Genomic DNA, 12,509 nt, shown 5'->3' with positions numbered 1-12,509 from the left:
TCTGTTATTTCTTGCTGGGGACAGTAAATCATGGATTCGGCGGGACCAAAGTTGTATACATCCTAGACGGATGGAGCTAGAGAAAGGTGGGTTCATCGCTGAGGAATCCAGTGGCTGTTAGTGAGGGGCTAACGAGCCGGGTTTCCACAGAGGCACAGTATAAGGGGGTTTCAGGGGATGGGGGCAGATGTGCCATTACCGCAAGTTCGAGAAATCGATGTTCATGCCATCAGGTTGCAGGCTACCCAGACAGAATATAAAGTGTTGTCTCTCCAACCTGAGTGTGTCCTCATTGTGACAGTAGAGGTGGCCATGGATTGACATACTGGAATGGGAATGGGAAGTGGAATTATAATGGGTGGCCATTGGGAGATCCCACTTCTTCTGGCGGATGGAGCGTAGGTGCTCAGTGAAACGGTCTCCCAACCTATGTCGGGTCTCAATGAAAAACCAGTGTCAGTTTTGCTGAATTTAATATATGGAAAAACATGCAGTTTGTTTGGAAGTTTAACTGTTCCAACCAACCAAAATGAGCTTTGCTGATATTGTGAAAGTAATGCAGGACATTGTTGATTGCAGAATGCTTTAGGTTTCATAAGCAGAATCAAAAGGAAGGGGAGTCTATTTTAGCTTATGTGGCTGAACTGAAGAAATTGTCAAAGCGTTGAGAATTCAGTGATGGGCTTAAAGACGCATTGAGAGATCATGCAAGAATCATGGAATCTTACAAAAAAGCATTCAAAAATGTCTCATAACCGAAGCACAACTCACATTTAAAAGAACAGTTGAAATCGCTATATCAATGGACACAGCAGTCAGAGATGCAGTTGAATTGCAACCAGGAATGCAAGTGAGTGTGAACAAAACTGCAATATCTAAATAAAAACATGCCTGGCCGAGCAAATCGTGTTACTGTTGTAGCGGGGCGGGGGGAAACATACACCAGATCAATGCAGGTTTCAAGGTAAAACTTGCAGAAAATGCAACAAAGTAGGACACATACAAACAGCATGTTGGGCAGACAAAAATAAATGGACTTTCTTCAGGAAGAGAAAAAGTTAAAAAGTCAAGTTGTAGTTTCAAAAAAGAACACTAATTTGCATGTTATTGATGAAAAAATCTGATAATGATGAGAGTGTCTCAGGATTGAGTGGCTTTGAGATTTACAATGTGAAAATTAACAACAAGACAAGCAACATGGCTTACACTAGAAGTGAATGGCAAATTAATTAAAATGGAATTGGACACTGGTTCGGCTGTTTCAGTTATTCTACAAAATGGGTTTGAATGGCATTTCAAGATACTAAGCTGAAGCCAGTAGAGATCCAACTAAGAACTTGTACTGGAGAAAAGATAACACCAGTGGGAATGATATTTGAAACAGTGAAAATACAACCACCAACAAGCCACATTGGGCATTCACGTGGTAACAACAGGAGGGCTAGCATTGTGAGCTGGGATTGGCTGAAACAAGCCATATTGGACGTTCATGTGGTAACAACAGGAGGGCCAGCATTGTGAGCTGGGATTGGCTGAAACAACTACAACTTGATCGGTCCACCATGCATAACCCTAATACATGCCATATCCCCTGCAATACAGTCAAGTGAAAACTAATTAAGTTGATAAATGCAAGATAAGCAGGAGAAATAATAATGGGGGATAAAGGAGATGGTTGATGAACTAAATGAGTATTTTGCATCAGTCTTCACTGTGGAAGACACTAGCAGTGTGCCAGATGTTGTATTGTGTGAAGGAAGAGAAGTGGGTGCAGTTACTGTTACAAGAGAGGAGGTGCTCAAAAAGCTGAAAGACCAAAAGGTACATAAGTCATCCGGACCAAAGGTGCCAGAGTACAGGAAAATTGCAAATGTCACTCCACTCTTTAAGAAAGAAGGAAGGCAGCAGAAAGGAAATTACAGACCAGTTACAAACATCAAAGTTGCTGGTGAACGCAGCAGGCCAGGCAGCATCTCTAGGAAGATGTTTCAGGCCGAGACCCTTCGTCAGGACTAACTGAAAGAAGAGCTAGTAAGAAATTTGAAAGTGGGAGGGGGAGGGGGAGATCCAAAATGATAGCAGAAGACAGGAGAGGGAGGGATGGAGCCAAGAGCTGGACAGGTGATTGGCAAAGGGGATATGAGAGGATCATGGGACAGGAGGTCAGGGGAGAAAGACAAGTGGGGGGGGAACCCAGAGGAGGGCAAGGGGTATAGTCAGAGGGACAGAGGGAGAAAAAGGAGAGTGAGAGAAAGAATGTGTGTATATAAATAAATAATGGATGGGGTACGAGGGGGAGGTGGGATATTAGCGGAAGTTAGAGAAGTCGATGTTCATGCCATCAGGTTGGAGGCTACCCAGACAGAATATAAGGTGTTGTTCCTCCAACCTGAGTGTGACCAGTTAGCCTGACCTCAGTGGTTGGGAAGATGTTAGAGTCAAATGTTCAGGATGAGGTGATGGAGTACTTGGTGACACAGGACAAGATAGTACAAAGTCAGCATGGTACCCTTCAGGGAAAATCCTGCCTGACGAACCTGTTGGAATTCTTGGAGGAGATTACAAGTAGGATAGATAAAGGGGATGTAGTGGATGCTGTATATTTGGACTTTCAGAAGGCCTTTGACAAGGTGCCACACATGAATCTGCTTACCAAGTTAAGAGCCCATGGTTTTACAGGAAAATTACTAACATGGTAAGAGCATTGGCTGATTGGTAGGAGGCAGCAAGTGGGAATAAAAGGATCCTTTTCTGGTTGGCTGCCATTGACTAGTGGTGTTCCGCAGGGGTCGATGTTGGGACCGCTTCTTTTTATGCTGTATATAAATGATTTAGATGATGGAATAGATGGCTTTGTTGCCAAGTTTGCATATAATACGAAGATTGGTGGAGGGGCAGGTAGCGTTGAGGAAACAAGTAGGATGCAGAAGGACTGAGACAGATTAGGAGGATGCACAGGAAAATGGCAAATGAAATACAATGTTGGAAAATACATAGTCATGCACTTTGGTAGAAGAAATAAATGAGCAGACTATTTTCTAAACGGGGAGAAAATCCAGGAATCTGAGATGCAGAGGGACTTGGGAGTCCTTGTGCAGAACACCCTGAAGATTAACTTGCAGGTTGAGTTGGTGGTGAGGAAGGCAAATGCCACGTTAGGATTAATTTCAAGATGTTGAGAATACAAGAGCAAGGATGTGATGCTGAGGCTTTTTAAGGCACAGGTGAGGCCTCACCTTGAATACTGTAAACAATTTTGGGCCCCTCATCTTAGAAAAGATGGGCTGCCATTGGAGAAGGTCCAGAGGAGTTTCACAAGGATGATTCCAGGAATGAAAGGGTGATCATACGAGGAACATTTGATGGCTCTGGGTCTGTACTTGCTGGAATTCAGAAGGATGAAGGGGGAATCTCATTGAAACCTTTCAAATGTTGAAAGGCCTAGACAGAGTAGATGTGGAAAGGCTGTTTCCAATGGTGGGAGAGTCTGGGACAAGAGGGCACAGCCTCAGGATAGATGGGTGTCCATTCAAAACAGAGATGCGGAGAAATTTCTTTAGCCAAAGGGTGGTGAATTTGTTGCCACATTCAGCTGTGAAGGTCAGGTTGTTGAGTGTATTTAAGGCAGAGATTGATAAGTTCTTGATTGGACCTGGCATCAACGGTTATGGGGAGAAGGCTGGGAACTGGGGTTGCGGGGGAGATAGAAAAAAAGGATCGGCCATGACTGAATGGTGGAGCAAACTCGATGGGACAGATGGCCTAATTCTGCTCCAATGTGTTATGGTCTAATTAAGAAAGGCACTGGATAATACCACAGCAGAGTTCCAGAATGGCACTGGAAAACTCAAAACATATCAAGGGCAAAATATTGTTAAATTAAAATGCTACACTTAAGTTTTGCAAAGCCCATCTGGTTCCTTATACCATCAGTGATTAAGTAGCCAGCGAACTAGATCACATAGAGGTTGAATGAATTATTTCCAAGGTTGAGTGGAGTCCATGGGCAACACCAGTGGTCCCAGTAGCTTAGAAAAATGGATTTGTTAAGATCTGTGGTGGTTTTAAGGTCACCTTCAACCCAGTACTGAAAGTAGATCAATACACTCTGCCCAGGATGGAGGATATCTTTGCCATCCTTTCTAGAGGAAAACACTTCAGCAAAGTGGACTTCGCTGAGGCCTACCTACAGATGGAGATGGAAGAAGAACCCAAAAGGTTCCTCATCATAAACACTCACAAAGGGCTTTATCACTCCAGTAGGCTTATTTTGGGAGTAGCATTTGCGCCTGCACTCTGGCAGAAAGTTATGGAACAGGTGCTGCAAGGCCCCGACACTAAGTGTTACCTCAATGACACCATTGTTACCAGTGAGGTTGACAAAGAACATCTTCATAATCTCAAGAGAGTGTTAAAAAGATTAAAAGAATGGTACAACAAATGTGAATCCTTTAAACCAAGCATCACTTACTGCGGTCACACTATTGATGCACAAGAATTACACAAGTGTGCTGAAAAAATTCAAGCAGTGCTGGATGCCCCAAGGCAAAAGGACATGTCACAGCTGCAGACCCTTTCAGGATCTGAGAGGCTCCTGTCAAATCTGACTACCCTGCTCCACCCCTTGAACTCATTACTACAGATCGAGAAGAAATGGCAATGGACAATGCAGTGTGAGGTGGCTTTCAAAAAGGCACGGAAATAGTGACATCAAACACGGTACTCACACATTAGGATCTACATCATCCAGTGAAGCTTGCCTGTGACACTTTTATCTTGTAGGTGCAGTCACATCAGATGCTGTGAGTGTCATAAATGAATGCCCCATAGCCTTTACATCATGTTCCCTTACCAATGCAGAGAAAAATTACACACAGATTGATGGAGGCCTCGAGTCCAGTTTGGGGGGGAAAACATTTCAATCAGTACCTGAATGGGAGAGAGTTTACCCTCATCGCTGATCATCAACCACTAGTGTTAACTTTCAGTCCACAGAAGGATGCTCAATAACAGCAGCAGCACAGATGCAGAGATGGGCTGTTTCTTGGAGGACACAATTACAAGACTGAATTCAAGTTGACAACTAGTCATGGAAATGTTGATGGACTGTCTCATTTTCCTTTGGAAAAGAAAATATCTGAAAAATTTACAGAAGAGGACATTCCTTTTGACATATTCTCCTTAATGCAAATTGAAAGTCTCCCTATTATGGCAAAGATGATCCAAAGGGAAACCAGAAAAGACCCCACTCTGTCGCAGGTGTAAATGGCAACCCAAAATGGCTGGAATGTGCAACAGAATCTCCAGTTTCCCCATTTTTACCAGCACCAGGAAGAACTTTCCCTTGACGGGGGTTGCCTTATGTGGGGATTGAGAGGTGCTGTACCAGCCAAGCAGAAAGCTAAAGTGTTGGAGGAGCTATATTCTGGTCATTTGGGTGTGGTCAAAATGAAAGCATTGGCTTGAAGCTTTGTCTGGTAGCCTGGCATGGATCAGCAGATCGAGCAGCTTGCCATGCACTGTTTGGGATGCCAGCACATCCAGAAAATTCCAAGAGCAGTAGCTCTCCCTCCCTGGGAATGGCCTACATTGCCCTGGCAGAGCATTCACATGGATTTTGCCGGACAACTCACAGGCACGAATTTCTTGGTGGTAGTGGATGCAGCTACAAAGTGGCCAGAAGTGTTCCCAATAGCCTCCACTACATCCCTGCACACTGTTGTGTTGAAAGCCTCTTCTCAAGGACTGGTGTTCCAGAACACATAGTCAGTGACAATGGACCATAGTTTTCTGCCAGAACGGTTTTAGTCATTCCTGAAAATGAATGGAATAAGATATATTACATCTGGACTGTATCACCAGTACAAATGGCTTGATGGAATGTCAGTAGAACATACTAAACCACCAGTGAATCAGAAGCTTGCCAACTTCCTCCTTGCATATCCCAATGCAGCAAACTCCACAACCAACAACTCACCAGCTATGCTGTTACTGGGTCATCCCTTGCATTCACACTTGGATCTTAACAACTTAGGAGATGTAGGACAAACAACTGAGACAAACTGAGGGCTCCTCAAACAAGGAGGTTCAATGTTTCACTTCTGGACAAGCAGTTCTGGCAAGTGACGGCAGAGGTGATCAAAAGTGGAGACTTGGAAAGGTAGGGACAGAACAGGACCCACTCTCCTGCACAGTGGAGATTGCATCTGATGTTACCTGGAGACAATACATCAAGGATCAGCTGAGGAGAGCAGAGTCAATTGTTCGAGAAGAAAGGTGCCCAGAGCTGTCAGAACCACTTCCTGCAGTTTCAGAGTTAACTCCTACAACCATTGTGGAGGAGGCCCCAGAACCTGAGATTGTCATAAGTGCGTGACTCACTAAAGTAAAAATGAAGTTTACACCTTTGTCTTCAGATTCCCCTGTCTTTCTTTCAATTAGTTTTGTGTTTTGGAGTTACAAAGTGGGTGGGTGGAAACTCTTACCCGAAATAATCAACACCCCTCTCCACCCCTATGTTAACTTAACAGAAGACAAGCCCTCCCAAGCAGAATGAACATTCAGAAAAAGGAGACAACATGGAAGGGTAAAAGAATTCAGACTTAAATATTAAGATCTTCCGGTAAGATGGCGGCGTGCTTGAACACAGTGGCCTCTCGGACCAACGAAAGGTGCAGTTTTCTTTTTAAAATGTGTATTTTTATGATCATAAGACTATACTGCATGCCAAGAACAACGAGTACAGTGGGTCCATCGCATCAGTGAGCTGTTTGTTGTTTAAGCCGGCAGCTGGAGTATTGGAGAAGCTGGCAGATGGGTCAAAGAATGTTCAGAGGAGTTAACCTGGGTGCACAGTGTGCAGTGTAACCACGCTTGTCATGGACGCAAGGCTGTGCTGGACATTGATATTGTGAGATTCCACAGGTCTGTTTCTCTTGTTTGGTGGGGAGACGGGCGACAAGGCAGCAGCGTGGCCTCTGTTGCAGCGAGGACAAGGCCTCAAGCAGGCTTGCCTGCTGCTGCAATCCAGGTGAGATGATGCCATAGGCGGTGTAGTGTGAAGTCTGTGTTTGGCTGGGAACTGGCTCCTCCCGTCAGTGCTGCCTCCAGAGTTCAACAGGCACAAGGACAGGCTGGATTGTCAGGAGATGTACCATCAATCTGTATGTCGCTCAGGGACTGACACGAGTTTAGTATAGTCGTATGTGTGTGTGTGCTTGTGCGTGTTCTTTACTCTCTCGCTATTTTGAATATATGTATGCTCCTGGGGCCCAGAGGAACACTCCCATTCAACTGTATCCATGTATGCTCTGAATGATAATTAAACTTGATTTGATCTAATATTACTTACGGTCTCAAATTTCTTGATGTAGTTGTATGTCAAAATGTCCACCTCTTGCAGATCCCACTCAGGGTCCAGTGGCTCACCAACCAGAGTTTTCCAAAATGTTGGGAGAAGATCAAGAGGGAGTGGGACATCTGCTCGGATAGCAATTCCAAGTAGCTGCCCAAAGAAATGAAGTAGCTGTTCTTCTGTATAAGTTATTGGGCCAGGGGTCAGAATATGCTTGCCCTAAGGAATGTACAGATAAAAATTAACAAATAAAATTCACTAGATAATGTCAACACAACAGTTTTTTTTAATTCAATAGAGATCTGTAAAGGATTATTCCACATTGCCAATGTAAACTGATGTCAATTATAGTTTAATATTTCTGTACATAAATCACCCACTTTACTGTTTTGAATTGCATTTGGTCTCATAGAGCAGAGAGCTTTGACATTGAACTATGATTGTCAGTAATTGATCTATGATGTTCAAAGTATTAGTTTCAGACAGTGAAGTTTGGTAAGGAAGGCTGCTTGAGTGCCCTACAGAAATTCTTGACAATAAATGTCAGACTATGTAACAGTTTCTTCCCCTAAGCCATCAGACTCCTCAATACCCAGAGCCTGGCTTGACACCAACCTACTATACCCTCTACTGTGCCTACTGTCTTGTATATTATTTATTGTAGTGCCTGCACTGTTTTGTGCACTTCACAGTCCTGGATAGGTCTGTAGCCTAGTGTTGTTTTTGTGTTTTTTCTTACGTAGTTCAGTGTAGTTTTTGTATTATTTCATGTAGCACCATGGTCCTGGAAAACGTTGTCTCATTTTTACTATGTTCTGTACCAGCAGTTATGATTGAAATGACAATAAAAAGTGACTTGACTTGAACATTTGGTATGTTAACTAAAACTGGCACATTTCTATGGATGTGCAGTGGACAGTACATTGATTGGCTGCATCATAGCTTGGTATGGAAATACCAATGCCCTTGAACAGAAAATCCTACAAAAGTTAATGGATACGGCCCAGTCCGTCATGGGTAAAGCTTTCCCCACCATTGAGCACATCTACATGACACGTTGTTGCAGGAAAGCAGCATCCCTCATCAGGGGCCCCAACCACCCAGGGCATGTTCTCTTCTTGCTGCTGCCATCAGGAAGGCGGTACAGGAGGTTCGATACTCACACCGACTGGTTCAAGAACAGTTATTATGCCAAAACCATCAGGCTCTTGAACCAAAGGGGGTAATTTCAGTCACCCCATCACTTTCAACAACCAATGGACTCACTTTCTCATGTTCTGGATAATAATTGCTCATCTATTTATTATTATGTGTGGTGTCTACAACAGGTGTGTTAGTTTTTGTGGTCACTGTAAAACTGAATCTTTACTTCTGGTCACAGGGTAAGACTTCACCCATTCTGTCATCATTTAGTTTCATATGAACCCCATTCACCAACCTCTCAAACACTGAACTGGAGCAATTACCTTATTTCTGTTGGCGGCGGAACTTGGACAAGGCACAAGAAGTGAAAGTGCTGAACTCTGTAACTCTTTACATACTTGCCACAGAAAGTGACGGAATGATCCACCTAGAATCCAAATACATGCACAATTAGGCTTTGGAAGAGTAATCTGACTTATGGACACTAAGGAAACATGAGGAGGTAAGGAAAACCACCAAGTACAGAGAAACAGTCAAGGTTTCAGGTCGATGATCTTTCATCAGAATTGGAGAAGTGTGAAAAGGAGTTTTAAGTTGAGGAAAGGCTGAGGCATAATGAGAACAGAAGAATTGCCTGAGATAGGATGGAAGCCAAAATTATTCAAATGTCACAAGTTCTATTAATGCCATTTGGTGACACAGGCTGAGACATGGCAGATGAAGTTTAATCTTGATAAATGTGGGGTGATGCATTTTTGGAATGCTAATAAAGCTATGAATACAGCTGAGCAAGAATGGCAAGATCCTGGAGAGTACTGAGGAACAGAGGGAACTTGATATACAAGTCCAAAGATCCCTGAAGGTAGCAACATTAATGGACAACAAGGTTAGAAGGCATAGGGTATACTGACTTTCACTTGTCAAGGCACTGAATAAGTCAGCAGGGTGCTTATGCTCCAACTTTCTGTAACATTGGTCAGATCTCAGCTGGAGTACTGCGTGCAGTTATAATCACTCCACTACAGAAGTGATTGGTGGTGTGCGTACAGAGGAGATTGGCCAGTTTGTTGCCTGGGAAGGAGAATTTCAGTGATGTGGTAAGACTGGAGAGGTTATATCTGTTTCTCCCAACAGTGGAGGTTAAGAGTTCACATTTATTTTTAAAAAAGAGATACGTCACAGAACAGTTCCTTCCAAGTCAACAAGCCGCACGACCAAGAAACCCACCTACTTAACCCTAGCCTAATCACAGGACAATTTATGATGACCAATTAACCTTTTAATCAGTACATCTTTGGAACATGGGAGGAAATTAGAGCACCTGGAGGTAACGTATGTGCTCATGGCAAGGACATACAAACTTCTTGCAGATGGCATCAGAATTGAACTCTGATTTGCTTTGTGTTCTTTCTTGTAAAAATGTGTCTAATTTATGTTTTATTTATTCCTGTGGATGTAGCAATAAGATGTAATATGTCTGTAATGCTTTCAGAAGTGAACTTTTCATTGCACCCATGTAAACAATAACACTCAACTTTGATTTTGAAACAACTTTCTACTGAAAGGTATCATAACCCATATTTTGCTGATAAGGGATCGCACTCAATTCTACTATCTTACTTGTTCCATGTACTTCTTCACCAGTGAAGCGAATATTAAAGGCATAGGTTGGGTCCCCACCACTTGCCAGCTTGACACAGAGTTGGGAGGAAGGAACTAATGCCAGTTGTCGAGCTGCCTGACAGAAGTAAGTGTTCTCTGATGAACGAATTTCACCTACAATGATTCAAAGACAACAGTGAAAAGCGATTTTAAATGGTCTGCCTCTAATGGCAATACTCATAAAGACAAAAGCTACCACGCAGTACAAATCCCTTAGTAATTGCAATTATGTCAGCTCATTTCTAATTTTGGTTCACTCACACTTTGATGCATTCCTCAAAGCTGCTTAATACACATGAAGTCTACTTTTATAATCCAAACAAAAACCCGAAACAGGTTGAAACAAATATCATATTTTAGTTGAAACACGAACTAATGATTTTATCAATCTTACAAAATAGAGGAGTCTCCAGGAGTACAGTGGGTACAAAAGATTAATGTATGTTTGCAAAAATTAGTTATTTTCTTAAATGTCATTCTTATCCAAGTGCAATTTAAAATGACTGTCTTAAAAAATTGAAAATAACTTAATATAGTTAACTTCAAACTGAAGTGTAAATAAAGTCTAAATAAACTACTTATGGGAAAGAGATCTATAAATAAATGGATTTCCAACATCTGCAGATGTTCTCTTGTTTATAAATAATCCAAGACTGGATATAATCAAAACATAGGAAAAAAGCCAGACTAAACTAAGGAAGAAATAAATGGCCAGAAAACAATGTTATAAGAAAAAAAATGGTGGTTAAAATAATGCAAATATTAGCATTGATTTGTAGTGTCTGTCAATTGCCTAAACTATTCAGAACCAAAAAAAAACTATTGACAATAAAATATTATGAGAAAACAGATAAAATAAGGAATACCAAGCTACAAGTACAGAGCAGAAAACATCTGAATTGAGGATTTAAAGTTGCTGGAGATATATTTAGAAAAACAAGGTGGAGAGTGGGATTAACTCTACATAACAGATGTCTGATATTGTTCCGTTAGTTAAAATCAGACAAAGGGATCACCATGTAATTGCAGATCTGTGAGATTAAGTTCTAATCTTAATCAATGGGCAGGATATTGGAATCTATTCTAAAGGAAAATATAAATTTTCATTTGGAAGAGTATGGAATAATCTGGGATGTTGGGGCTGACTGGTCTAAATGAGACCGTGTTTAACTAACTTAATGAAATATGGGTAAATGAAGGTGGTGGATTTCACAAAGAATAGACAAGAAACCACATGGTAGGCTTGTGAAAGTGATCCAAGGGAAAGTGGCAAATTGGATCTGAAACTAACTAAAGAGCAAGAAGCCAAAGGGTGTTTATTCCCACCACTGAGTAGCTTATCACCATAACGGACCAAACGGATGCCTTCTGTGGAGCAAACATAGTAAATTTTGATAACATCCCAGTATATGCTGATGTTTCATTTTGTTGATAAGATTACTTAAAAGTTCTTGCTTTCTCAACATGAACCCATTGCTCTCTTACCTCCCACTATTTCCAGTGGATCCAGTGTTATTTCGGGTGCAGCATGGTCTGCGGTTCGTTGTACTGTTGCATTTAAAACCCTGTTCATCACAGCTACTTTAGTATCGTAAAAGACCAGGCCTAAACAAACAACACGTGAAGGATAGCTTCATTACATTAGTTACAAGCATATTTACAATTTGCTCAGATCTACTAAACAGTGAAAAATTTACAAATCCAGGATATCACTGATGACAACAGGAGAAGATAGACATTAGACACAGATAAATAAAACAGTCAGAAGCAGGAAATAATTGTAATTATAGAAATTACTGTAGGTTCATTACCACCTTCATTATTAATCAGTTACCTGAAAATACAAAGATCAAGAAATAACTGACTTGCTTTCTTACGCAGAAGCACTGATCTTATAGATGTATTGTTGAAAGTATCCTAACTGGATGCATCATGCTCTGGTACAACAATTTGAATGTATAAGAACACGAGAAGCTGTAGAGAGTAGTGGACCCAGCCCAATACATCACAGGAATATCCTTCCCTACCACTGGTAGTATCTACAGGTGCTGTCTCAAGCAGGCAATACCTATCAAAGATCCCCACCTTCTGAGCCATGCCACCTTCTCAAGCTACCATCAGGTAGAAGGTACCAGAGCCTTTAGCACCACACCACCAGATTCAATGACAGCTACTTCCCTTCAACTGTTCACTTGAACTAATTGGCAAAACCCTAATCACTACAGTTTAGCAACACTAGTGACAACTTCAGACATAAAAGAATAGTTTTTGTTCTAATGGTGCTCTTTTTTGTAAAGAGTATGTATAACTTGTTTAATGCATGTTTTTGCGAATGCTACTTATATGCTTA

General features: G+C 41.8%; 1 protein-coding gene across 5 annotated transcripts in view; it reads right to left on the bottom strand.

Moving 5' to 3' along the window:
- LOC134338343 (probable E3 ubiquitin-protein ligase HECTD4) overlaps positions 1–12,509 on the bottom strand; it is a 291,135-nt gene that overhangs the window by 15,829 nt on the left and 262,797 nt on the right. For all 5 annotated transcript variants that reach the window (XM_063034109.1, XM_063034111.1, XM_063034113.1 and 2 more), the window contains exons 69-72: positions 11,645–11,764; positions 10,118–10,273; positions 8,821–8,924; positions 7,352–7,573 (exon numbers count right to left, since the gene is read on the bottom strand). In XM_063034109.1, the coding sequence (XP_062890179.1) occupies positions 7,352–7,573; positions 8,821–8,924; positions 10,118–10,273; positions 11,645–11,764 (602 nt within the window). The remainder of the gene's footprint in view (positions 1–7,351; positions 7,574–8,820; positions 8,925–10,117; positions 10,274–11,644; positions 11,765–12,509) is intronic.

Source organism: Mobula hypostoma, chromosome 27, assembly GCF_963921235.1.
Source record: "Mobula hypostoma chromosome 27, sMobHyp1.1, whole genome shotgun sequence".
In the NCBI taxonomy this organism is placed as follows: Eukaryota; Metazoa; Chordata; class Chondrichthyes; order Myliobatiformes; family Myliobatidae; genus Mobula; species Mobula hypostoma.
The sequence above is the reverse complement of the archived record's forward strand: the minus strand, read 5'-3'. Positions and strand labels throughout refer to the sequence as shown.